We start from the raw sequence: 23,703 nt of genomic DNA, 5'->3' as shown, positions 1-23,703 counted from the left end.
AGCATTTTAGTCAAGTAAAACAAAATTTATTTGGATTTCAGTTGGGATTCATCTGTATATGGTCTACCAACTGAAACGGCCAAGAATCACTGAAGACAATACATTTGCCATTCATTCCATATGACTGCATGCAGCATTAGTGTAGAAGTCAGGAGTTGAACCAGTTTCTCCTGACCCAGAAAGCAAACCATCTGCCAAAGGGGAATTTTTCCTGACATGCCCCAGACTGTGAGCTACAACCTTAGGGCTATATTTGCATTTGCAAGTGTAGCTTTTTGGCTTCTCTGCTTTACTCTGCTCAGCCTTCCCCTCTGACCGTCCTCCCACCTCCCACACCAGAGGAGAAACCTGCCCTGAGGTTGACTTAGTGGTAACCAGGAAAAGATTTTAGGTCCACAAGCAAAGGGAGATGTCTATCATATAACCACAGAGAAATTATTTCTTTCTTTAGAAAGTCTGCATGATTTGGAGTTACATGTCTGTGGGCTGTGTTGATGTCAAAATGGCACAGACTGGAGGGAATAAAAGCTCACACTTTGGTGCTTAAATTCAGTGTTGCAGAGGTTCAGACAATGTATCAGGTATAATGAGGTTATGATGCCTTTTCGTTTCCGAATACACTGTTTTTACTAAAATATTAATATCAAAAGACTAATTTATGTGACAGACAAAAATTACATTTTTAAAGTGAGTCACACTGCAGTCACTCTTGTCTAGATATGTATCTTAAGAGTGATTGTATGGCATGTCCCTTTACCCAACACTTACCCACCCATGAATGTGAGATATTTTACTAATTTACCTTAAACATATGGTTCTGGAGGAAAGCATGTCACTACTGTTTGCTGTTTAACTTAAAAATAGCAGATTTATTTACTCTATAAAGTATGTAAATATATTGAATTACATATCTATTTTCTTTTGTATATTGCCCTTTTCAATGTCTTCAGTATAAAAGTTGAATGGCTACTGATTCTATATATATATATATATGTACACTGTCTATGGTTGATTGCGATGGGTTGTTGCAGGTTAAAAAAAGGCCACAAAAACTCAACATAAAACAGACTTGCTTACAGCTTGAAACGTATGTGATGTGCTGCAGATATGTTCATATTTCCTAATGCTCTTCTTTTTAAAATATATAAATAACAAAAGCTGCTTCAAGAAAAACGGTGTGAGAATTTGTGACCTCACCCGGCCGCACACTGCCAGATCACAACTCTTGTTTTGCCATTGTCGTCGCTCAGAATCCATAAACTTTTCTGTTTTCATTTTAATAAAATGAAAAGAGCTGGTTTCTGCAAAGATCTGTAATGTTAACACCTCGAGCGCAGCAAGAAGCTGTGTACAAAATTGTTTATAAAAGGGAGAAAAACTACATCTGCAAGACCAGTGCTGCTTTCTCAAGGTCCATTCAGAGTGTTTGTATGTGTTTCTTCATTAAAACTTCTGCCAGGACTTAACTTGTGTGTACAATGTTTTTTTTTTTAAATATATTTCCCCCCCTGTCCCGGTATGACCCCTTCCCTTCCTGGCAATGTAAATGTAAATGTTTTGTACGACTACATGGTTTGTATATGAGAAATGAATTGTAACTGCATACTTTTAAAACCTTTACAGTGTAAAACACAAGAAACGCAAATGTCTTGGGGTTTTTTGAGGGGTCATTTATAAAAACAAAATAAATTAACTGTGATGGAACATTATTTGACAAAGTCTCCAGTTTTGTGCATTAACGTCCTGCCACAGTGTACAATTAGGGTCCATTTTGGAGATTGATAAACTGGATTCTTGACTCAGCAGTCTGTCAAAAATAAGACTCCCATATTTTACTGCAGACCAGTGACGTCTCTGGAAATCAGCCTTACAGCTCACGTTGCATTCAGCTCTCGTCCACTTCCTCATAACACTGCAAACAGTCCTGCAGTAAGCTGAGTCACTGACGGAGTCCTGTATACCAGTTCTTCCTGTTATATTTTCCCATCCTGAAGGACTTAACCTCATCTTCACCTGCAAACATAAACATGGGCACACTGTGACTCTCAGCGACACATTCAGTCCACATTAACCATATCACTATAGGTTCCACCTTAGCCCTTACACTAAACTTACTAACATTTGAGTCCCAGGTGATGACCAGTAGGTACCCTGCCTTTGGGTCACCTCATCTTTTAATACCTCTTAGGTCATTTGCTTCAAGTACAAGAACACACTCACCCACGCCTATTTGCGCCGCTTGTTGCCTTTGATTTTCTGGATCTCCTTGGAGCTGAGGACCAGCATGCCGTTCTTGAAGCGGCCCACCTGGCCTGTGGGGGCCGTGCCAGAGCCAGAGGACACCTTCTTCTTCTTGTCCCTGGTGGTGGTGGTGGCAGCACAGGTTTTAAACACCGAGAATATATCTTAATTTGGGACTTTCTAAAGCTTAATCTTGAAGAATATAAAATACTAGTGCTGTGTTTTCTATCCAAATATTATGATAAATTGTTGTTAAAGAAGGATGCATTATGTGCTTAGATACAGATAATTATGTACAATACTTTAATTATAGACAGATTCAAGGACAGTTATGAAGAGAAATATTTGCTGACGTGTCGGTTTCAGCCAGTATCTTCCAAATGTAAATGTTAGTTTCAATACTCTTTGCGCTAACCTGCTGCCCTGTGATGTCTACTTATCAAATCATTGAGGAAAATGTCTACAGATACATTCAGAATTGCCCGTCTCTCCCACCTTTGATTACTCGGCTTCTTCTTTTTCTTCAGGTCCTATAGAGCAATGACACAGCATATAATAGAAGAATAGGTATAATTTAATGGAAATTCATCACTCGTTAGAAATTACAGCCCCATTAACATTTTTATAAAGAAAATACGAAATACATCTACTTAATTATATAAGTAAAGCTGGAACAGTTTGGTTTGATGGCGCAAGTCTTACCGGCTGAACCTCCTCCTTTGCTTTCTGCTTCTTCTCTTTGATCTTCTGCTGCAGCACCTTGTAGTTCACATAGTCCTTCTTAGGAGGCTGATTAAGAGACAATAATTATGTTGTGACTGGATCACTCTGCTATTAAAAAGCCTGTGCTACATAAGGACCTAGCATATGATGCTAATTAAATATAACCAGAATTTTCCTTACTCTGGCTCCCAACATGATCGCTCTGTCTTGTTCAAAAACACGCTGCTGCTCTTTCTTATAGCCTGTGATTCCAAACCGATGGACCTCAAGACGAGCCTGATTTCAACAAAAACAAAAAAAGTATATGGCCAAGTATAACACAGTCACATTCAAAATTACAAAATAACAATTTTCAGATAGCAAGGCAGCAAGTAAATGAATCCCCGAGAAGAATCAATTCACACATTATAAGACTGAAAGTTTGAACTTATAACTAAAATTAGCTTTTGCATATCTTCAATTTAAATGCAGCACTTACCATCTGAAAACAAAATATATAGTTAAGTGTGAGGAAAATGTCACCTTTTCCAAATTAAGTTCTTCTGGCTGGTCCCTTTCCTCCTTCTGCGTTATCTGGGCCTTATAGTGAGGCAAGCACACACCCAAAGGAAACAAAGACAAGAGAAGAGGGGAAGTGAAATAAATGATGATGGTGACAAGCAGTATATGGTGAATGGTATAGCGACTTTCTAGTCTTCCAACCCCTCAAAGCTTTTACACTATTCACACACTGATGGCAGAGGCTAATGTGCCAACTGCTCATCAGAAACAGAAGATAACATTCACACACATTTGCGTTCAGTATCTTGCCCAAGAACACTTCAACATGCAGACTGGAGGAGCCGGGGGGATTGAACCGCCGATCTTCCTATTAGTGGACAACCCGCTCCCCCTCTTGAGCCCCAGAGAAGGTTGATTCAAACAGCAGCATGGAGGAGATCAGGTTTCATAATGTCAATAAGAAAAAGGTTCTGCATTTGCACAAATAGATTACTTGTTGTAAAATAAACTTGATACAGTTCCTTGTTAAAAGTCTACTGCCAGTGTGCTCAAGTGCTGTAAAGTAATATTCTACCCTTTCTGCTGTATATAAATTCTGTAAATGTCTCACATGTCTACATATATAATAAAGCAATATTGATACCTTAATTAAGAGAATTTGACCTTCATTTCATCAGCCTAATCTGTACTTTATGACCCTCAACTGTGCTTTTTTAAATTAAGTATACAGAGTAAACTAAAGACTTACAGGCATTTTGTCTGGGGCTGGTGTCTGCTTGGTTTTCGGTTTCTTCGTGGGGTCGTGAAATGTCACGACCTCCACCTGGTTCACCTGCGGGATGGTTGGACCTGAGCAAGACATGACACATTCAACCAATGAGAACAAGAGGAGTGAGGCAATAAGTGGTGGAACTTGTGAGGGTAGAGGAGGAGAAATTTTAAAAGCATATTTTAGTGACAGCTGTGCATATACAGACGGCGGACAAATTAAAGAAAAAACCTGGATAAAAGAGTGGAGAAACATATCAAATGGAGATGCTTCCATGCACAAGATGAAGGTGTGGGAGTTTGAAAATTGAATGAAATTAATAAAACGCTACGCCCTCCACAGTCACCAGACCTCGACTCAGTTTCACACCTGTGGGAGATTTTGGATCTCTGATGCTGTATGTCCTTTTGTTTTTCTTTCTATCTGCCGCACTCAGGTCTCTCTTGCAAAAGAGATATTGATCTTAATAAGAAGACCTGTTTAACTAAAGGTATTATATAAATGAGGGAATATGGGAAAGGTGTTCATGGCTCCAGTACAGTTCCACAGACTTGGCAAAGAGCACTGAAGCTGTTCTGGAGGCTCGTGTTAGCATGACTCCTTACTAAGACACCTGTCCACATCTGTGTATGGAGCCTGGGATGCTCAGATAAGTCATTATTGATTAGTTTGAGTGCTAAATGTAGCATTTTAAATATTAATCTAACATGAAAAATTATCTGAGAACCCTTGACTTGATTCCTGGAAACAAAATAAGTCATTAGAGGTTGTTAAGGCTATAACGTGAGTGGTGTTACACAGATTGTTGCTATTCTGCCCACCTCTGTGTTCAGTCTTTGGCTGTTTCTGCTGATGTTCAGTACCAACATGATCTGCCCCGCTGTCTTCAGTGTCACTGCCGATATCCTTGACTGTAGGGAACTCTTCATCCTGCTCTTCCTGATGCTTTTTTCGTTTTTTCTTTAGCTTCTTTTTTGATGCTGGCCCGTTACCTGCAACATCAGCCAATAGTGTGAGCACGAGTTAATTCTCAGTCCAGTCCCTACAACTTTAGGTACAGATGATCATCTTGTCTGTGTCTTAACAACCTTTGTTTGGTGAAGGACACATGAGAAAACAGCTGAAAATGATCATCATTCCAGACAACAGCTCTATCACCATGTGTCATTACACATTCATTTAATACACAGAATCTCAGCAACACAACTCTGCCCTAAAATGTACCATCACAAAGCTCATAATGTTTAGTTTTTATTGATAGTGTCAGAGAGGTGTTTATGATTGAGGTTATAGTTACTGCAGGTATAACAGACAGGGTTGTCTATGTGCAAATGTGTATCTAATGTGATCACAGAGTGTATTATTTACATACATTTGTTATTGCTTACTATTATTATAATATATATTGCATTTATACTTTTCTGAATGAGTATATTAAAGGATATATATAGTAAGTTAAGTATTTGGGGTTAAAACTGCATAACTGTGCTGTATCATGATGGTTTGTATTGCAGCAGAGCAGAGGTTTATCTATTTATTCTAATAATTTTACTAGGAAAGGAAACATGTACATGATGGGGGACATAACGTTCCTTCTGTTTTGTTAATTTTCCTGCACAATACCTGCATAGTTAATTCCTACAGAGGACTCAATCACAACTGACACATACATTAAAGTTACATCATGAACCTTAAGCTGTCAATACTCTAAGTAACGTTAGGTACAAACTAGCATTCAGGATTTACTAACAATCACTTATACGATTTAAATTGATAAAAACGACTCACTTTGACTGCATGTTTTTGTGCTGTCAGTGATTGGTGAGCATGGATGTAACGTTACAATGTTGCACGCCCCAACAAACCAACAAACGTTAGCAATCGGGTAAAGCTAACAATAATGTAAGGTCAGTTATTTTGGCTGAGTTGAAGTACCATCAGTAACCCAACTAAGACATTATTGTATCAGCATATATATGGTCAAAGAAATTAGAAAGAAGGGACAGCCTACCACCTGTTTGAACCTGTTTGACTAACTAACGTTAGTAAAGCTAAATTAGCTTCCTAGCTAACTGCACTTACCAAAGTCATACAGTTTATTCAAAACGTGTTCCAGAAACAGACTATCGTCATCTTCTTCTCCGTTTGTCTTGGAGTTCATCTTAAGCTAATGGCACAAGCCGGAAAAAAAAAATAAAACGAACTTCTCTAGACCCAATTCAATCACAACAGCGGTTCAATATGAATGACAACAAACTGTGAAAAACGTGGGTCACACGGTGCAAACCGTGCTGTGGACCTTTCCGGCTGCCGTAGTCACGGAAATGCCAGTTGGTGTACACACCCATGCGAAGTTCTTCAGATGCTGTTATCAATTACAAGTATTTTATCAACTGGAAGTATCAGATGGACAGATATTCGTGCCTCTGAAACTTCACCGGATGCAGCGTCTGTGTTTTTGTAAAGTTTGACAAAGTATGGCATCCAAAGCTGTTTATTCGGTATGTATTTGCTTAACAGGGCTAACAGTTAAGCTAACTTCTGATATCTGCTGTAACAAGTTAGCTCAGTTTACACTAATTGACAATTACCAATTTAATTTAAACAAGTGAATGTCAAATGAATATGTAACAACAAAGCATCCAAACATACTGTGCTGTCTTGAAGTTGGCACGAATCACGTACATTTAATTGGCCAGTTTAATGTTTTGCTTAGCGTTTTTCACAGATACAAAAGACTACATTTCGATATGCATGCAGGACATTTTGTCTCAATGTATTGCCATACCACTCTTGTGGTTTCGGTCATCGTGGTTAATGTGCTGCTCTGCGGCTGCTCTTTGTGCAGGATTTCCTACATTATCAGGTACAACATCAGAGTATTTTGATGCTACTGTACTTTTTTGTCACAGAAAGGTTTAGCCGAATAGCTGTTGTTGCAGAGACTGGTGCTCTAAAGTGTACACCATAGATTTGTCTGTACCTGGTGAGATATTACTGATGTACTCACCTGTCCGCGCATTTTACTAAAAGTTTAGTGCATATCCTATCCAATTTTGGCTCCTTGGTGCGCTGAATTTGTCAGAAAAAAATAAATATATATATATATATAAAATATTCATGGTTACAACCATAAGCAACATAATGATGTTTTGGTTTTTGTAGCATAGAGACCCTATGCTGAAGAAAAGAGATGACTTTGAGGACATTTTGGAGGAGCGGAGGAACTCCAGTGACCTGAGCTACGCCCTTAAATGTTACACTCCTGTTCTGTACAAAGGAGTGACGCCCTGTAAAGCCAGTGTGCTGAAGAGCATGGTGCTTCAGTCTGATCAGCTTCACTATGTTATCAATCAGGTAAAGTAGAGGTTGACTGACAGTAGGTTGCCATAAGTACTATCTTGTAGGGCTGCAACTAACGAGTACTTTCATTATCAGCTAATCTGCGGACTATTTTCACGATTAATCGACTAATCGTTTAGTCTATAAAATGTCAAGAAATAATAAAAAAAATGCTCATCACAATTTTCCAGAGCCCAGAGTGACATCCTCAGATTACTTATTTTCTCCAACCAACCGTCCAAAACCCAAAGACTCTTCATTTATTATCATAAATGATAAAGAATAGCAGCAGTTCCTTACACTTACGAAAATTAGACAAGCAATATTTAACATTTTTGCTTTAAAAAATGAAACGATTAATCCATTAGGAAAATTGTTGTCAATTAATTTCGTTAAAATTTTATTGTTGCAGCTCTACAATTTTGTGCAGTTTGTAGTCTTTTAGAGACTCGGTGAGACTCTAATTCAGCCATGAGGATTTCTGCATTGACTCCCATACAGTATACAAGAATTTAGGGTAACATTTTTTTTTGAACTGTCAAGGTTTCCAAAGAGAAAGGCAGGGCTATTGATGACGTCCAGGATGAGGCTTCAGCCATCTTGGAGGAGATGGCTCAATGTCTGCAGCTCAGCACCGTTCGCTTCTTTGCCTTTATGCTCAGCAAGGTCTTTAAAACCTTGTTCAGGAACATCTGTGTAAATGAAGAGGGCATCCAGAGGGTGAGAGTACACACTTACTAGACGCTTAAGCGTGATTGAGAAGTTAAAATACATATACAAATACACTCCTTATCTGTTCTTTGCTTTGTTGTTAGCTTCAACAGGCCATTCAGGAGCACCCGGTAGTCCTATTACCAAGCCACCGAAGTTACATGGACTTTCTGCTGATGTCATACATCCTGTACACCTACGATCTGGCTCTGCCTGTTATCGCTGCCGGCATGGGTAAGCAAAGAAAAGAACAAGAGTGTATACACTGAGTTACCAGATATATACATACACATGTACAAACTCCTAATGTTCAGTTTTTGATGACTCTTTGTCAAGAGAGGTGTTGATTTTGCATACTACAGAGTAGTGTGGGTTTTAAAATGCAGTATATTTAAAGGCACACTATATGGACAAAAGTACGGGGACACCAACACATTACTTTTATGAATTCCCTTTGTAAATCCATAGGCATTAATATAGAGTTGGTCCCCGTTTTGCAACTATAACGTAGGGCTAGGCAATAAAACAATAACAGTTATTATTGCGATATAATTTTCCTCTATAAATGTAACCAATGTTCAATAAATGTTTGTGGTAATTCATTTGAATCACGATTGAATCGGCACTTCATTTTTTGTAAGATATGTATTTTGTTGAGGAAAAGGGCTGGAAAAAAAGATTTTACTAATTTTTACTCGTGATCATTGTAATTATTTTAAATATTCTACCTCAGATTTGTTAAGTGATTGCATTGATGTTGGACGAGAGGGCCTGACTTGCAATCTCTGTTCTAGTTCATCCCAAAGGTGTTCCATAGGGTTGAGGTCAGGGCTCTGGGGGCCAGTCAAGTTCTTCCTCACCAAACTGGGAAAACCATTTCTTTATGTAGATGGCTTTGTGCATGGGGACATTGTCAAATTGAAAAGGATGGGCTGAATGATGAAAAAAACAGCCCCTTGCACAACAATTAGGACAGTACTTTTGTCCATATAGTGTATTTTCTAATACAGTCAAGCTGGGGGCAGAATATTAGAAACACTTTTCAGAAGTGAAACACAGACTTACTGTTCATATGTCCCTGCAGACTTTATGGGGATGAAATTTGTTGGGGAGATGTTGCGGATGTCTGGAGCTTTCTTCATTCGGAGGTCGTTTGGCGGAGACAAACTGTACTGGGCTGTCTTCTCAGAGTATGTCAAGACCATGCTCAAGGTGAGGCAGCTGACATTTGTTCCGGTCATTTAAAGTTTTTGAATGCCCTTTTTAATTGGTTCACAGCGCCCAATGTAAAAGAATGATCACAGCCAATACAATTTATGTGATATTGTTTCTGTATCTTTTAGATGTAGAAGAGAGACTTTTTTTGATTTTTACATCTTTGTTTGTCACTTCAGAATGGATTTGCACCAGTAGAATTTTTCCTAGAGGGTACCAGAAGCCGAACGTCCAAATCTTTGACTCCAAAGTTAGGTAAGTTACGAGAAATCCACAGGTCACCTGCCAGTCCTCTGTGGTCAGATGTTTGAGACCCAGATCAGATCCTGTGTTTTGTCTTTCTATTTCTCCTGCCAGTACATTACAGAAAGTATTGTACACTAAGTGAGTCCCAGCAAGTATTACTAATTAGCAAAGTCATATTTGTTATTATACTTGAACATGGTTCTGAAAATGTTCCCAATTTCCTGTGGTGCACCTTACTTTCACTGATGTGACCCATTTTATTCTAAAAAGTTCTTGTCTTTCTGTCCTCATCCAGGTCTGTTAAATATAGTCATGGATCCATTCCTTAAAGGGGAGGTGTTTGATGTTAGCCTGGTCCCAGTCAGTATTAGCTATGAGAGGATCTTGGAGGAGACGCTTTATGCCAGAGAGCTGCTGGGTGTACCCAAACCCAAGGAGTCCACTTCAGTGAGTCCTTAAAACAGACTTGTTTATTAATTATGAATGGAAAATGGAAACATAATAATTGATAGTTAAGGTTAAGCAAAACATGTAAAAATCTTGATATCACAAGTCCAGTTTTGTAGCATGTGGCTCTCTGCTCTGAGTCTTTAAACCTTAATTTGGACTTCACGTCACTACATCTCCCTCTTGTGTTCATCTCTCCTTTATAGGGTCTGTTTAAAGCCAGAAAGATTCTCAGTGAAGACTATGGCAGTATTCATGTGTACTTTGGGCAACCTGTGTCTGTTAGGAGTTTAGCAGAGGGCAAAGTTAACCGCTGCCAGTTCAACCTGACTCCAAGGTATGATCTATCGACTAAAACATCTCATTTTGTACTGTGTTGTTAACACAGCATGTAACGCTCAGTAGAATACACAGTGCACCATGTAGTAGCAATAAAATGATGCGTTTGAAAATTCAAAAACATGTACTAACTGAGCTTTCCATGTCCAGACACATCCCCAGCAGGCCCGGAAAGGACATCAACAGCTTTGTGAATGACTCTGCCTACAAGCTGGTGCGGGCCCAGGAGGAGAACATGGTCCTGAAGCCGTGGGTCCTTCTGGCCTCCCTGCTTCTCCAGAACCACCAGCAGAACCAGGTGGTGGAGCAGAAACAGGGGATAGCGCTGGACGAGCTGACTGCACAAGCTGTGTGGCTCAGGGACCTTTCCCGGCAGTACGGAGCCTTCCTCGACTGGCCTGGTACAGTATGAGCCCAGTACAGTCACACTGCTGGCTCCGTGTGTGGGCAGACTAACAAGAGGTTTTAAAATGGGGTGTTTTTTTTAATTTTATTTATTTTTATTTTTAAACCCTTATTTATTCAGGGGAGCTTCACTGAGAGGAAGCCTCTCTTTTGCAGGAAGGCCCTGATCACATTCACACTGTTACACATTCACACCTGGAAGCTGCCCAGTACAACCGCAGCCTGGTGTGCCACTAAGCATCTGTTGGGGTTATGTGCCTTGCTCAAGGGCACCTCAGGGGATCGAACCGGCGACCTTCCGGTCACAAGCTCGCGTCTCTAACCTAGATTCTAGATATACAAACAATACACAAATAATTTGATATTTGACTATCAAAGAGGCTTGTAGGATTGATGTACTGAGGTAAGACATTTAACAAAGCAAATGGTTACAGTACATTCCACAAGAAATTAAATGAATATAAATAATTACTATAAACTGAAACACAAACGCTTACCTTCATGCCAACAATTACTGGAACCGTGAACTTGGTATATAAACCAGGACAATAGACTAAATTACATGTCATAATTTGTAAAAAAAAAAAAAAAAAAAATCAAATTACTAAATTATTTCTTGGAAAAACAATAAATTAGAACCAAAAAGGATAGAAGCTTAAACTTAAGTCCACAGGCCCTAAATATGGAGACATGGGATAGGTGGTGTTTTCAGATTTAGATCAGAAGCAGCTCACTGCACAGATTTGCACATTGATCAGCTAGAGTGCCTTTTGTTTTACATACAGCTGACATTCTTCTTTGATGGGAGATCCAGTGAACATATCACCGTCCCTTTTCTTCTTCTCTTCCTCAACAAGTTATGTTTATTTGGATTTTTCTTTCTCTCCTTCAGACCACCTGCCTCCATCAGAGGTGGTTTCCTCCAGTCTTTCCCTGCATGGAGGTCTAGTGAGGATCTGTGAGGGAAGAGTCCAGCTGGCAGTGGACCAAGGTTTGTTTGTGTTTCATGCTTTGATTTCAGTTTTCCATTTTTATTCCATGTAACATTGGGGCAACTCTACAAAGTTACAGAGTACATACACATAGAGCAGCGTACAGTCCAGTATTTTCAATACACATTTCTTGTGATTGTAAGTAGTTTAGCTGTGCTAAGAAAGTGTCCTAAAAAGCGTTATTAACACATGTCTGCTAACCATTACATGTAATGTCTTATAAACCATTTATTAAATTATTATATACTGCTTATGAATAGCACATAGGTTAGAGTAAAGGTTGCAGGAAATGATAAAAAGGAACTGTTTTGCCGTCTTCTAACTTTAAGCTTTGTTTTGAAGCAGGAGGACAAGTGGGGCCAGGGGGCGCTCACAGCATCATCACTCCAGAAGAGGAGCTCCTGAGCCAGGCGGTCATCATACTCTCCTGTGCCTCCTACAGAAACCAGGCACTGCATGTCTTTCTCAGACCTGCTCTGCTGGCATCAGCCATCCACACTGCCTCCTCTAACAACAAGCGTAAGACTGACATTTCTGTTTACCTGTTTAAATGTGTCACCCTCTTCCTGTTCTCATTATGTTTAACAATACAGCCCAGAGAGAGCATAAGCGTGAGTTACTAACGTAACTTAGTACTTGATAAAACATTTTTTCATAGACAATTAGATGAATTCCTTTCATAGCCACTGCATAATAGATGGTTTTCATGTGTAAGTGTGTGTAACACAAAGGCACACGATACATGCAGCAGATTTTTGTGTCAAGGAATTCAACACTGGCTGAGCTCACCCTTTTTTACACTAACAATCCACCTATTACACAGGTGTTTCCTGCTTGTTAATGATTATTTTTTCTTCCAGAGGAGGTCTTCAACAGTTTCAGCTTTCTAAGAAACGTGTTCTCCAATGAGTTCATCCTTTGTCCTGGAGCTACAGTGCAGGTGAGAAACAACATTTATACACTATATATTACCCTGTAGTAAATATACTGTTCTATGGTCATTCAAACATTCAGTACTCATGTTGTGTAGGACTTTGAGGAGGCCTGTTACCTGCTGGTGAAGACTGGAGCTCTGCAGGTAACCCAGCAGGAGATTCTGGTAACAGAAAAAGGACACAGAACACTGGCCTTCCTCACCAGCATGCTAGATCCCTTTTTACAAGGATACCAGGTGAGGGAGACACACAGTAGCTTTGTAAATGTTGGTTGTGTTGTTTGTGTGTGTATATAAAGAAGGGTAGTTGTGTGGATATTCAGTTAAAGCAAAAGCAGAGAATGTATGGACATTGGATTGAAACTTAGTTTTAACATTTTATTAGGCCTGATTTATTCCCGGTAGAGTTGAAATATTGCTATATAATGAGTTTTATAAAGTTCCTTATTTCATATTTTGTTACAGACCAGCATTTGCTGTTTCTAATTTGCATCAAATATTGACAAAGTTTCACTGAGTCGATGGGATATCTTCCAGTCTTTTGTAAAAGTTAAAACGCTTAAATGTAAATGATCTGTAAATCTAACAGCCTAGTCTTATTGTCACCTTGTGATGGCACTGCATGTCCAGTCTTTAATTTATTCAGAAAAGTAGTACATCATGAATCTGCATGTATCAAAGCTCAGTATATTTATATCCTTAGCATGAACACCAATTAAAGTACATGCAAACATTTTTCACAGATTGCTGCTCTAGAGGGTACTGATTATTAATCATAATAGGTGTGTGTGTGTGTGTGTGTGTGTGTGATCTCAGGTGTTGTTCCGGTTCCTGTGTGAGGAGGCCACTGAGACTCTGACAGAAAAACATTTTATTCCTGCTGTTCGCAAGTTCATCATCAAACATCTTCTAGCAGGTTTCTGTCTTTAAAGGTTTCTCATTTGTCAAATGATTTCTGCTTGTGTTTTTACTTCAGGCCTCTGCTAAATGTACTGTGTGTTGTATATGTGTGTAATCTAGGTAGACTAAGATATACCGAGGTGTTGTCGTCTGACCTCCAGAAGAACGCTCTGGCAGCTTTGCTAAGACTCGGCGCTGTACGGAAAATCAAAGGGTAAGTTGGTTTTGATCATCTGTGTGTGTGAAGGCTGAAACAACAGCCAAACATAACTGAAATAACCTCAAACACAAGCTAAAGAGAAAACATTTCAATAACCGTTAAAGGTTACCTGCCTACCTGCCCTTGCACTCACTGCGCTTGAAAATGTGTTTTGGAGGAGTGGCTTTGAAGGGAGGCGGTGGGAATTTTTTCAGTTTGATACTTTTAAAATGTAGCTGTCTCTTGCTGGTTTCTTCTACGTTATCTACCCTAACTTTAACAGGTTAGTTAACTATAACTACCAGAACCCCTAAATAATATAAATATGTACATATGGTATGTAAAGTAGGTATGTTGAAAAAGATTAATGTTAATTAATTAAAGATTTTATCTGTATGGTCGTAGTGGTCACATTCAGTAAACCATGATGGTTGTTGCTGCACTTTGGGAAGCCAAATGTTGTTATGTAATACAGCTGTAAAACAATTGTTGCATTCATTGCTCGGGAAAAGTGAGTTGTAGCTGCAGCCCTTCAGTTCATTTGTCGAGTCAAATACTCTCTCTATCCTTAGACCATTGATGCATATAAGGACAACCCCCCCCAAAAAAGGAATTAACTTTGTGCTAAGCATAACAACACTAAACCTAGAGTTGATTCACCCAAATTACAAAATACTACATTTTCTCTCACTTACCATTCTTGGTATCTAGCAATTAAGGTTGGGGTTTTATTTACTGCCTCCATCCAAATACATCTGTGGTGATGAAAAATTACAGAAATCAACAACAGCATTTATTTCAACAAAACCTTTTTTTTATAAACTCTGCATAATCCACAGAAAGCACTGTTGAAATATTTCACCGGAACTCCAACTTACTTTTATAAAATAACCATGCACTGATGTTTTCACTTCAGAGTGGAGCTGGGGACTTTAAAGGTCAACAAGGTGATGGTGAACTCATTGGAAGACACTCTAGGTAAGAAACAAGCTGTCAGATGGACACCCAGCAGGAATAAATAGTGTTTTGGTTCAATCTCCAGGCCTTTAAAACAAATCTAAAATTTGTATCTTTGTCTAGGAGGAAAGCTCCCCACTCAAAAAGCTGTCGTTGCCCGTCTCTAAGTCACCAACCTTGTTAGTGGACTGTCTCAGCTCTTTGCTCGGTCCGCCCGGGTGTATCCCACAGGCAGTCTAAACTAACTGCTTTCTATGAGAGATGAAACAAGAGTTGCCATCTGGAGATAGCTCAACCTCCTCTTTATTTTCTTTTTCTCTTCACCTCTTTCCATCTTCTATTAAAAATCTCTTGTATATGTACATAAAACCACCTGCTCAGTAAGGCCTTTGAAGGTATATTGCTAAGCTTTTTGGCTCATTCTGAATAACTGAACTTTTGCTATGAGCAGCCTTTATGAAAGCTTCTGAATGTGCCTACTTCACTCAGGATGGTAGCCGTTCTCCATTAATGCATTTGATATGTATCCTCTAACACTCGTGTGTTTTTTCTTTGTGTTAATTTCAGTCTGCTTTTTTTATCTGAGCTTCAGTCTGTCATCCATTCATTATCTGAGTGTCTCTTTGTGTTGTCTCTCTTTTTTTTTTTTTGAGAAGTTTAATGAATTTATTCATGTGGTGTTGTGGTGTCGACCTATATCTTCACTCTCTTTTGACGCACTGCTTTCTCTCTCTCTTTTTTTTGTGAAACATAGGTTGTTAAAAAAACGGGTGGATAAGAAGATTTAGGTGGTCACATTTATACATTTATATATATTTGAGTTGAATTTGCCACAGACCCAATGCCTATATCAAGAATAGCTTGTACCAGGTGTCATTGTTGGATTTAAACCACCCTGGTACAAGTTTTCCACCCCCCCTCAGGTCTTCTGCCAACACTCCGAGCTTCATGGACAAGTAGTACATGACACACATTTGTTTACACAGTGGAGATAATGCTACAAGTCTAACGTCAGTGCCAGACTCCATATAAACTTGCAGTTAGTAATACTGAAGCACTACCAGCTACACCAAAGTAATATGTTTGACATTTTTGTTTACTGTTGGAGATAATTTACATGTTTTTTTGTTTTGTTTTTTCATGTTCTCAAGTCTCAAAGTTAGTAAAGTTGCTTCATAGTTCACACAGATTTTGTTCAAATTCAGAATATATTAGTTGTTTAATATTTATTTATATTCAATGCGATACGCATTTGATATATTTTTGTTACAAGGGAAGGAAGACAGGGCAAAAATAAATGAAAATATGAGGAGTGGCTTTAACACAGTAACTCGCAGAAGAACAAAGTTTTAAAATGTCATTGAAGCGTAGAGTAATAACAGGTCAGGACGTCCTTTTAAAAAGAGCTTTAAAAGTACCAGGCTAATGGGTGACTCAGGATTGCCTACTTAGCTGACATGTAATTCAGAAGGGTGTAATTTTGTAGTAACCTCCCCTCTCAAAAAACCCTTATTTTCAAGCTATTTATTTGGTAGTAAACTAGCAGTGTTATCGTGTTACCTTGAAATCCCATTCTAGTGCAGATTGGTGTTTTGTAGAAACTGGCAGTGCTGCTTTTTGAGGTAGATAAACTCCCCTCATTGGTTGAGTTAAAACTCATGGTAGAACCAAACAGGCACTAGTTCTCTTACGCTGAAAATGTTTTACAATGGTGCCAATATGATGAGTTAGACACTACTAACACTACATTTTTTTCCATGCCTGCCTTAGAGGAATCGAAACACATTTCTTTTATTCTGTTTCATAAAACAAGCCAAATTTCTCAAATGAGTCGTTTTATGCCAACTTTTGACACATGGTGCTACGGACACAGTTTGGCCGCTACTCAAAAAGTATTGGGGTACTCTATGCCAAAGCAGTGTTTACGTGGGTAAGCTGGCATTTGTGATATATTTCTATGGAAAACCTGGGTCAGCCTCAAAGGTGTCATTGAAGTAAAGGGACATCATTTGTTTTTTGCTTTGACGGATCCTAAATGCTAATAACTAACGATATGAGTGAAGGTAGCCATTGTGAGTCTGATGCTCTTGCTACTAACGTCAGCGTACCCCATACTAAGCTGTTCATCTTGAAGTTTAAAAGCTTACTCTTCAAAATTATAAATTGTCACAAAAATTATATAAATGCCACCTCCGACTTCTTTGATCGCCAAATGTGCCAGATACCAAAATTGTATGTTTTGGAACTTGAAACCCTTGTTGTTAGGCTTCACTCGCAGAGGTTAACTCAACCAACAACAAAGCAGCTCTGCATCCAAGAAACGTTTGAAGATCTGCATGTCATCCAAAGTGCAAGTGTACTGTATGAGTGTATTTGCAGTTCAATTGTTACAATAACAGCGTTTATACTGTGTAATGTCCAAATATTGGACTAATTTGTGTGTATGTGTGTGCAGTCATGCGTATAACTATGTTAAAGTGTGTATGTGTTGGGTGAGGCCTTTTGGTAATGACTGTACAAGCTGTTTTGAAATACAACTTTCAGCCTAGATTTTGTCTTTTGTAGTTTAGGGCCACCTTGCCCGGACTGATTAAAATTCAATATGTCATCCTTTCACATCTGATGTTTGTTGGAACCTGTTGTAACAGACTCCTGAGAAAAACTGTTTGAGCTAAATTGATTAAAAAATGATGTGATTACATTAAATCATGCTGATGTTGTATTATTACTGATTTTTTTTTATATACTTTAAACTTGAATCTTCAGTTCCATAAAGGCTTGTCTCTCCCTGTACGAGTTTTGAATCACATGGGTGCCAATCCATCCACGTAGTTCTTACTGGTCATTGCAGGTTTCACACAACACAGAGACAGTTGGGTAACTTGATTGACTTCCCCCTAAAAGTCTCTGGTGCTAAGCTGCAGAACAGCAGGTGAGTTGCTGCAGGGACTCAATGTGTTGGAAAAGGAAAATTTTGTAGATATTTCAGTGATTTGCAGGTTGAAAGTGATTCCTGAGAGGGGTCCAGGAAGCCCCAATGCTTACATAATTAAAGTTTTCCCAATCTAATCAGACCCCAGCCAGGACTTGTGCTGCGTTTTAAATCACATATTTTTTTCTTTGTACTTTTAGTATGCACTAAAGCTGCCCTTACAAAGTATGTACTGTTTCTTGCAGTAAGAGTTTAATTGGGAAATACTACTTCATCATAATATTGTGCATTGAACTTTGACCCTCTTGGATTGTGAACCAGACTAGCCAGAAAAGCATGTAGCCTTGCATACTGCAAAATGCGACCGGATGCAGTAGGGCATCCTGGTATTTTTGCATATTGCGGTTGGCATACTATGTATTGGGGCATCAAATCTTTTTTCTGGCTAAATAGTATGGTTATGGAACACACCCTTGGTCTGCCTTTGTCTGTCGCAACTTATTCAAATCCAGCAAGAAATCAAATAAGAGAGCTTCAAACGCTTTCTCCACCACCCAAACTCATTGCAAAACAGGTATGACCCTCTGACTGATAATACAAAGTGATAATACAAATTTGTGAACCCAGGGAAGCTTATCACACTACTAGCACTAAGGCTAACCAAAAGCTAAGAAATATCTCCCAAACCACTGCTAGACAGAGGGCTTGCAGAAATATTGCTAACTCCACACCTGATAGGCCAGACTCTATTCTGATTGGGAACACTGTAACCAAGCATGAAGGAAGATTGAAAATCTAACTATCCAAGTAACATTATTATTCACACTGGTTCTTTTGACATTCTGTAAAGGGAGACTGGCTCAAATCCTGAAAAAATACGTTTAATAATACGTTTGCCTGCTGCTGGAGAAACTGAGCAACTGTCAGTTGCAAAATGTATTAATTTCAGGCCCCTGAATACAATGCTGACATTGATGTGCCTCACCCATGGGATAAGGTTTATTGACATTTTCACTGTCTTTTGGAACCGTAAAGTCCACTTTTAACCTGATGGGATTCATCCAAGCATCACTGGTTCCAGACTGCTCTGTGCCAACCTTTGTCATGCTCTTCAGATATCGTACCAAAACACGAGGGCAAGCTTGAAGGGAAAGGAAAGCGCACACAGCCTGTTTATCTCCCCCCTAACCTGACCTTCTGCTCCACATCACCCAAGGCATTCAGAGCATGTCTCTGTCCCAATCAGGGATCCAACATCACATTAACTATTTTTGAGGTGAGACTTGGCTAAACAGCACTACTGGTGTAGCAACACTGAAAGAGTCTTGTCCTCTAAACTTTTTATCAGTCAGACAAAACAGAAAAAGAGGAGAGATTGCAGTCATTTTTTCTACACAGATTGTATGTAATGAGATTGACCTGGGTGGATTTACATAATTTGAATATCTTGCTCTTGAGCTCAAAGCAGAACTATCTGTGCTCATCATTACATTGTATCGGCCACCAAGATCATTGCTGTTTCTGCAGGAATTATCAAAGCTGATCTCGCTTGGCATCACTACATATGGCAGATTAATCCTGGATGGAGACTTGAATATCCATATCAAGAAAAAAAATGTTTCCAAAGCTATGGAGCTTGCAAATTTATTGTAAATGAAGCCATTCGTCAGCATGGTGACATATTAGATTTAGTGATAACAACAGGGTTAAACATTGACAATGTTTCAATATTAGAATTACATTTCTCACTAGCACTGTATGTTGTTTGATGCCAACTCAATCTTAACAAAGACTAAAAGGGAATTTCTGGTTTCAAAGGTCTCTAATATAAAGAAATAATTTGAATCATTTAAACAATACCTTGCTTTAAATAGTGTTTCGCCACACAGTGTAAATGAGATTAAGAGAATATGTTGAGCAGCTGAAAGAAAATGTAGAAAAACTAGGCTCACAGTTTCCAAGATTATTACAGAGAATGCTGGAGGGAAACTAGAATATTCTTCTCCACTAACCAGCTACTTAACACTGCCCCCACCCATCTTTGCTCCTCTGCATTAAATTGTGAAGAGCTTGCATTGTTCTTCAATAACAAATAACTTCAGTTAGAGCCAGTATTGCTGCTGATATAAACACAGATGACCCCAGCAAACTGCTGTATTAAATTAACTAAGCTTTGCAAGACCGTTACTGAGTGACTTCCAACTCGTGTTTTGACCCAGCATTTTTAAGCTGGTGTTCAATAGTGTTTCAAGTCATGTCCTGAAGATTATAAATACATCTCTTCAAACAGACATCTTCCCTTTAAAACAGCTGTTGTAAAACTTACTTATATACAAAGCCCTTAATGGGCAAGGACCAAGATATATTGCTATCTCCCTTCTTAACTATTTGCCTTCAAGAACACTGTGATCATCTGTTGTTAACTGGAAGTTCCTGAAACACCTGAAAGAAAATCGGGGATGGAGCCTTTATCCATTACAACCCAAATCTATGGAGCTCATTACCTTTAGATATCATGGAAGCCAGCTTGTATTTTTAAAAGAAAGCTAAAAAAGCACTTTGCCTTGTACTTATGCTTTGCTGCATTTCTTTTAAAATGCTGTATTTTACTTTATTTTATGCATTCAATTTTTAAAACTTTATTCTTACTATTATTATCATGAGTTTTATTCTGCATCTTATTTGACATTAATTATGGAATTCAATCCATTTTATGTTCATTCTTGTTTGATGTTTTTATGTAAAGCACATGTGCATGCCATTTCTTTGTTGTAAAGCACTTTGAGCTGCATATACATTTAATTATTTTTTACTTTATATATTATAATTCTTATTATTATTATTTAAACTTCACTATGTTCACCAGCTAGTTACTCACTTTGTCCATCTCCTGTTTGTTTTGTTTTTGAGCTTTTTCGCTGCTGCGGTTGGAAAAGATGCTGATGAAAGCAGTAAGACTAAATAAAATCATTAAAGTTGCTGGTCATAATACCAACCCAAATAAGGTGAAGGCTAAAATGTTAGAGGGCATCTGCAGGGTCTGGTGAGAATTCTTTATGAGTGTGTTACTGCATGCCTACAACACCTTTCATTTTATACATATTTAGCATAGTTTTAAATTTGAAGTATGTCCAAACTAAAGAAAGTTAATAATTGTCACTGAAATTATGCTGAAACAACAGACATATGTCACCTGGATGTAAGAACTTTAAATGCCTAAACCAAATTTTCAGAAGCCCACTTCTACCCTGAAAATCAAAACCATGCCTTCGAGGTCATAGTTATGGATCCTTTTGAGTCAATGTTCTCCCTACATCAGTAGCTTATGACCTTTTTGGCCCTTGAAGACTTATCAGCAGTTCAGTCTAATGTAAGTAATTTTTCCTGCTCACTCTTTCATTTGAAGGATTTTTAGAAGCCTCATGATGTGATGTGAGTATTTGACTAAGAGGTGATTCAATTTGTGTTATCGAAACTTTTTAAAATCCCTCAAAATGTTTTAGGGACAGAGGATCGGGAGCCAAGTTTAGGAACCATTGTTGTACATTATCTGTTTGCCACCTGTGTTCCCAAATTGAAAATCACTGACAAATAATTGAACATATAGTATGGAAGAGCTTATTTTGCATCACACATTCACATAGAGTAGAAGGGAAAGCTGGTCTTATTTGGCAGTGCAGGGAGAAATCATTACATATAACCAACCTCTAGGTGTCAGGCTTGCCTCTCTGTGAGCTTTTTGTTCATGGCAGGTTGTTGTTGTACACACACACACAAACACACATACACGCACATACAGCAGCATTTTTCATCATATGTTGTGGCTCTGCTGCTGAGTAAGAGACTGCTGCCAGCAAATCCACCACTTTCCATCCATATTGCCCTTTCTCATACTCAGTCTCTGACAAATTATAGGTTCATCTAAAGTTGCCATACCAAATTGCTTATATATACACACTCTAGTCCATTCATTCATCCATCCACCCACCCATTTCCTCCTCCTGCTGCTTTCTCTTCCTCTCCATCCATATCCTTATCCCTAGTGGTGGTGTATAATAGTGTCAGCCACAGCCATATCAGCACTTTATCTGCTACATTATGACAAGCTGTATTGAAGGCACTCACATACACACCACGTACAAGGAGGGCATCACCCTAATAAACTACTTTCTGACCTGTGGCAACCCCAGGGAAACAAAAGCAGCAGACTGTTTATGACCAGAAGTACAGTATGTTTACTTTTGTTCCTTTAAGTCTGGCCTGTGTTATTCCTTTACTTTGTGTTTGTGTGTTTAGGAGCCTGTGTGCATGTATAGGTGTCACTGTCACAGAGTGCACACTGGCCTGGTGTTGTGCCCAGAGGGGTTTGTGGCGATCTATATGTAGGAAATTGATTGAAAGGAAAGGGGCCCTGGTGTATAATGTTCCAGCAGTTAACCTTAGGTAATGATAGGTTGATGGATTCAGCTCATTTGCTCCAGCAGATCTTGTTTATCAGCGCTGTACTGGAGGCGGAGACATTAGGGGAAGTAGCACTCAACGTCAAATTTGATGCCTGCCAGGGATCCCTGAGGAGAGTACAGGAGATCCCAATTAGTACATATTTAAAGGTTTTCACAATCAAGCCAGATATAGAAAGGCTACAGGATGAGCTGCAGCATTTCAGGATTCCCATCATGAAAAACATCTTTGCAGTAAGTATTCTGTCTTCAAACCACTCATCTCATTCTTTATTGACAAGTTGGTGAGGAAAAGGTGCTCTGAGAGCCCATCTTCATAGGTAAAAACTCGTCAAACCTCAGGAACTGGAATCAAATACCACCCATACAATACACACAAATTCAACAGCGACTTCCAGCAGTTTAAAGCAAATTACACTTTTCAGCCTGAAATACCTTTAAGATTTCCTGGGGGAGCACAATTGAACGAAAAAGTGACTTCAATTACTCAGCTTTTTCTTTTTCTTGCTATTTTCCTCAGTTGTATTGGTCACTGAAGTTCCCACCTTGTTTAGTGCTTTAATCCTTAGTTTAACCACTTCCTTTTCAATGCTAGGGCCATAGTGCCACATTATTTGATGCCTCACAGTAGAGTGAAATGTTACACAGGATGACTATAATTTTCTGTAATTATAGATATATTATGTAGGGAGAGGACGGCGAATACCATCTCTGCATATTGTTCCCCTTGTAGTAGTGAATAAGTAACGTGTTACTTTTCTGATTCAGCTTTGAAATAAAAGCACACAATAAGCTTATAAAACTGAATGCATTGTTAAAGAAAACATCTTACAGACCCCCTTGTCATATTTCAGATGTCTCTGAGATTTCAGCAGTTCCACCAAAACATTTCTTCACTCCTCTTCTCAGATGGTTTCATTTAAAAAGCTGTCTGAGGCCCAAAATGTTATGAGTCTACTGTTCTCCTCCCTACCCCTTGTGTCTATGTTCTCCCTCCCAGTGTCTCCTGTTAGTCTCCCTGTCTGTGCCTATCTGGACGTGGCTTTCCTTTCCGGCCCCGGCTCTCCACCTTCACCTGCACACCTGATCCGCATTCCACTCATCAAGACTCTGCAGTATATCAACCCAGTCTTCATCTCACTCTTCGCCAGATCATCAGCTTCCCACAGTGGTATTTGCGCTGCGGCTAATTCTCGAGTTTAGAGAACTTTCTAAATTGTATTTTCTGTGTGATCCTAATTTACCTTATCCTCCCTGTGCTCAGGATCACTGCCTGCCTGGAGATTCTGCAGACTGCCACGCCCATCTCACTGCCTGCCTGGAAATTCCCTCGTTGATCTTCACTCCCTGGCTTGCCCTCTGCTCTGCTCCACCAACCTTTCAATAAACT

The 23,703-nt window shown here is 39.0% G+C and overlaps 2 protein-coding genes and 1 long non-coding RNA gene across 4 annotated transcripts; 1 reads left to right on the top strand and 2 right to left on the bottom strand.

Moving 5' to 3' along the window:
* Positions 1 to 1,649: 1,649 nt before the first annotated feature.
* lg10h1orf131 (linkage group 10 C1orf131 homolog) lies at positions 1,650 to 6,553 on the bottom strand. Its single transcript, XM_046060196.1, has 9 exons — positions 6,317 to 6,553; positions 5,056 to 5,226; positions 4,214 to 4,314; positions 3,487 to 3,543; positions 3,145 to 3,240; positions 2,944 to 3,030; positions 2,737 to 2,771; positions 2,221 to 2,359; positions 1,650 to 2,013 (listed from the first exon to the last, which is right to left on the bottom strand). The coding sequence occupies exons 1-8, from the start codon at positions 6,393 to 6,395 to the stop codon at positions 2,227 to 2,229; spliced, it is 759 nt and encodes a 252-aa protein (XP_045916152.1). The 5' UTR covers positions 6,396 to 6,553; the 3' UTR covers positions 1,650 to 2,013; positions 2,221 to 2,226.
* gnpat (glyceronephosphate O-acyltransferase) lies at positions 6,525 to 17,627 on the top strand. 2 transcript variants are annotated; one of them, XM_046060194.1, is made up of 17 exons: positions 6,525 to 6,735; positions 7,400 to 7,591; positions 8,120 to 8,296; positions 8,392 to 8,521; positions 9,372 to 9,499; positions 9,682 to 9,757; positions 10,044 to 10,195; positions 10,402 to 10,532; positions 10,685 to 10,935; positions 11,832 to 11,930; positions 12,277 to 12,450; positions 12,792 to 12,871; positions 12,962 to 13,102; positions 13,682 to 13,781; positions 13,886 to 13,979; positions 14,881 to 14,942; positions 15,045 to 17,627. In XM_046060194.1, exons 1-17 carry the CDS (start codon positions 6,712 to 6,714, stop codon positions 15,086 to 15,088), a joined length of 2,055 nt encoding a protein of 684 aa, XP_045916150.1. In that variant the 5' UTR covers positions 6,525 to 6,711; the 3' UTR covers positions 15,089 to 17,627. The 2 variants fall into 2 exon arrangements, with proteins under 2 accessions (XP_045916150.1, XP_045916149.1); XM_046060193.1 differs by having other exon boundaries at positions 12,274 to 12,450.
* On the bottom strand, positions 11,998 to 23,375 carry LOC123977483. Its single transcript, XR_006826692.1, has 6 exons — positions 23,150 to 23,375; positions 22,292 to 22,421; positions 14,843 to 14,938; positions 14,660 to 14,719; positions 12,983 to 13,083; positions 11,998 to 12,860 (listed from the first exon to the last, which is right to left on the bottom strand). It is a non-coding gene; the product is annotated as an uncharacterized LOC123977483 (long non-coding RNA).
* Positions 23,376 to 23,703: the final 328 nt, after the last annotated feature.

Source organism: Micropterus dolomieu, linkage group LG10, assembly GCF_021292245.1.
Source record: "Micropterus dolomieu isolate WLL.071019.BEF.003 ecotype Adirondacks linkage group LG10, ASM2129224v1, whole genome shotgun sequence".
NCBI lineage: Eukaryota > Metazoa > Chordata > Actinopteri > Centrarchiformes > Centrarchidae > Micropterus > Micropterus dolomieu.
Note: the sequence above shows the minus strand (reverse complement) of the source record. Positions and strands in the feature narration are given on the sequence as shown.